The 3,778-nt window shown below is 41.5% G+C and overlaps 1 protein-coding gene across 1 annotated transcript in view; it reads left to right on the top strand.

Moving 5' to 3' along the window:
- The window catches only part of CCDC125 (coiled-coil domain containing 125), a 12,130-nt gene extending 9,673 nt beyond the window's left edge, over positions 1 to 2,457 (top strand). The window contains 3 exon segments of the mRNA XM_009864884.1: positions 589 to 760; positions 1,860 to 1,993; positions 2,122 to 2,457. Coding sequence (XP_009863186.1) covers positions 589 to 760; positions 1,860 to 1,993; positions 2,122 to 2,457 — 642 coding nt within the window.
- The last annotated feature ends 1,321 nt before the right edge of the window (positions 2,458 to 3,778 follow it).

Raw genomic sequence — 3,778 nt, 5'->3', positions numbered from 1 at the left:
TCAGGAAGCCGCTCTTCCTGAAAACTATGTATTTGCATCACGCTTAAATAGATAACATGATTTTCGACCTGTTAAGGCTTTCAATTCAGTGAAATTCTAGTTTAAGATTTTTTATTCTCATTTATCTTAGAGTCTGCAAATGTGGTAGCTGTCCTTATGGTCCCGGTGCAGAAGCTCCAGTTAACTTATACTGGCTTTGAAAATGAGTGTGGTCATGTCCCTTTTGTACCAAAGTTATTATCGCTGATACAGATACCATTCTTTTGCTCCTAGCTCAACTGGCATATGCCCTCCATAAGCTCTTCTGCACGTGCAGAGATAAACAGGCAGTGCTGGCACCTTGTCTGTGTAGGGGAGTGGTGGTGTGTTTATGTGTAGAAGAGAAAGGGTAAGGACTTCAAAACACATTACACATGTATTTCCTAACATGTCAAGAAAACACATCGATTGGTTTCTGCTTCCCTGATTATATGTATTTACAAGTTTTCTGTATTAATGTTTTCCTTCTGTCTCTTACTATACATTTTATATCTGCTATTGCTTCCAAATTGCTTAATACACTTTAAATTTTCTCCGAATTAAAACCAGATTGAAAATCTGAAGAAGAGTAAAGATGAAGCTTATATAATGGCAGATGCCTTCAGAATTGCATTTGAGCAGCAGCTAATGCAGCGGAAGGACCAAGCCCTGAGGCTTGCAGAAGTGATAAAGATTAAGAAGGAAACAAAATTTATAAACTGGAGACGTCTGAAAGATGATGGTAACTGGGCATGCTGTACATCTATAATGGTTGGCTAGGAAAGAGTTAGCTGGCAAGCAGCACAGGCAGACTTTCTTACTGCATTAAATGTGTGGTTGTGGTTTGATTGGTGACTGAGGCTTCTGAAGAGTAAAGAGAAAAGGAACAAAGCTATGTCAAAACTGTACATATGACAAGTAGTGTGTTACATAGTTGGAGAATTTCTACCAGGGGTTTTGCGTGTGTAGGGCAGAGTGTCTGTGTGTAAGTGGGATATATAAGTACAACTGCAGGACACTGGAGCTACCAGTCTGGGATTTTAATGTAGCACTTTCATATTACACATTCATGAATTGTATTATCTGAGTAAATATATGCTCAGATAAATAAACTGTTATCCAGGATGATGATAATATTCTGGATATTAAAGACATCTGTTATGAAAACAGCACAGGATAGCTGTCACCTGGCAAGTTTAGCTTGGCCATTCTATATGCTGTCAGCAATTTAATGTGCTGGGTTTTTTTTAAATTATCTCTATGCAGGAGTTAAGGAGGGGAAATGCAAAAAATACGTACTGGGCTTTCACTAAAATATTAATTACGATACATTTTTTACTGTGTATGTGTATCTATATCAGTATTTATTACTCTTCTTATGCTTTGCATGGTTATCTGTGAGCTACAAAGCACTCTGTAAAGGAGGAAGAATAATTATTGCCCTTTTCTCCTTTAAGAAAAAGGATAATAAGAAATATTTCACTGCAGATGTTGTATTCAAAAAACAGAGTAGAATTTTAAAATGGCACTTCAAGATATGTTTATGTCCAGCCGTTGACCTGGAGTTGCGAGGGTTAGAAGTTTGGTGGGTCTTCCGGATTCCTTGAGTGCCCTCAGGGTATAATACTAAAACAGCATAAATCCTGAATACCTGTTTCCCCTATGCTGACATCATTGTGTCCATGCTCTATATCCTGATACAAACATTTAATAATTTTAATAATTTTTTGTAATATTTTTTAAGAACTTTGAAAATTTTAAATACCTTATGTCATTTTATTCCAAAGTTGTTTTTCTCTTCCTACACAATTCCATAGTTCTTGTACTTACATTTTCCTTAGGACATGTCAAGTTACAGGGGAACAAGAACAGTCTGGGGCAAAAACTATCGGGCCTGCTCTCATCGGATGTGGACTGTAGGAAGGTTGAAGAGCTAGACAATCCTCATGAAATCCTGAAGATGTTGATAGATTTGGTTGGTATTTTTAGAACTATTCATTGTGGGTCCTTAGGGGAGCACGTATAATTGTTGATATACATACACTGCCTTGTTCTCAGCTCATAAACTACGTTCTTTTCTTTCTCTTTTAAACAAATACTCAGGTAAACGACAAAGAGGAGGCTCTGGCTCATCAAAGAAAGGTTAGTTACATGCTTGCTCGTGCAATGGAGTCAAAAGAGGATATTTTGGAGCAGGATAGAGGAAATGGCACCCTGGGGATCTGTCACCAGAAATCCCAGGGGTAACTGGGACCCATACACGCCTGCTGCCAAAACCTCTGTTCTCAGAACAGCTTTTCTTCAGTTCCTGGTGCAAAAACATTTGAAAATCCGGTAAAAATGCTTCGAAAATCACATTCCTGGCCCTCTGAGACTACACACTGTGAAGAAAATAATCCATGCAGAAAAGCAGATGAGACGGTAGTGATCTCTGTATAGCCACCCGTGGGAATAAATCTGTTTCTAAAAAAAAGAAAGATCTTGTGGAAATGCCTAAAAATGTCCTGTGATTACATCACTAGGGACCAAACTAGGGTACTGCCTTAGCTGATACAGCATTTTGATGATACAGCAATAGCGCAGCTTCTACGGCCAGATTTAATTAGTTTAACAGTAAATTCAGAGAATCACAGAACGTTTGGGGTTGGAAGGGACCTCTGGAGATCATCTAGTCCAGCCCCCCTGCCAGAGCAGGATCCCCTACAGCAGGTCACGCAGGAATGTGTCCAGGTGGGTTTGGAAAGTCTCCGGAGAAGGAGACTCCACAACCTCTCTGGGCAGCCTGTGCCAGGGCTCCAGCATCCTCACAGTGAAGAAGTTTCTCCTCATGCTGAGGTGGATGTTCTAACTTAAACCCATTATTTCTTCTTCACTTGCTAGGCACTGCTGAAAAGAGATTGTCTCCTTCCTCTTGACACCCACCCCTCAGATATTTATAAACGTTAATAAGATCCCCTCTCAGCCGTTTCAAGACTAAACAGCCCCAGTTCTCTCAGTCCCTCTTCACAGGAGAGATGTTCAATTCCCTTAATCATCTTTGTAGCTCTCTGTTGGACTCTCTCCAGTAGGTCCCTGTCTCTCTTGAGTGGGGAGACCAAAACTGGACACAGAATTCCAGGTGTGGTCTCACCAGGCCAGAGTAGAGAGGGAGGAGTGTGGCGTATCGAGGCACAGACTGATGAGACGGATCAAAAACAGCTTTATTGCAAGCAGACACACATATTTATACTTGTCTTAGCAGTAACAGTACTTTTCCACTAAAAACAGGTTAGCTTTAGCTCCCTTTATCTAAGGGAGCTTGACCAACATGTTTATGCTTTTCAGCTACAATAATTAAGTTCTGTAGAAACAAATTACATTTACATCTTCTTCTCTCCCTGTGTTAGCGGATCCCGGGGCCTATATCCAGCTAATTTGAGCATATCTCGCTGTACCAAGGACACAGTATTTTTGTGCTCCACAGAGGAGAACCTCCCTAGCCCTGCTGGACACACTTTTCTTAATGCCCCTCAGGATCCCATTGGCCCTTTTGGCCACAAGGGCACAGTGCTGTCCCATGGACAACTCCCTCTCCACTAGGACTCCAAGGTCTCTCTCCACGGGGCTGCTTTCCAGGTGGACATCCCCTACTCTGTCCTGGTGCCTGGTGTTGTTCCTCTCCAGATGCAGGACTCTACACTTGTCCTTATGGAACTTCATGAGGTTCCCCTTTGCCCAGCTCTCCAGCCTGCCCAGATCTCACTTGATGGCAGCACAGCCT

This window comes from Apaloderma vittatum, unplaced genomic scaffold, assembly GCF_000703405.1.
Source record: "Apaloderma vittatum isolate BGI_N311 unplaced genomic scaffold, ASM70340v1 scaffold6342, whole genome shotgun sequence".
Lineage (NCBI taxonomy): Eukaryota > Metazoa > Chordata > Aves > Trogoniformes > Trogonidae > Apaloderma > Apaloderma vittatum.
This window is presented reverse-complemented; position numbering and strand designations above follow the sequence as displayed.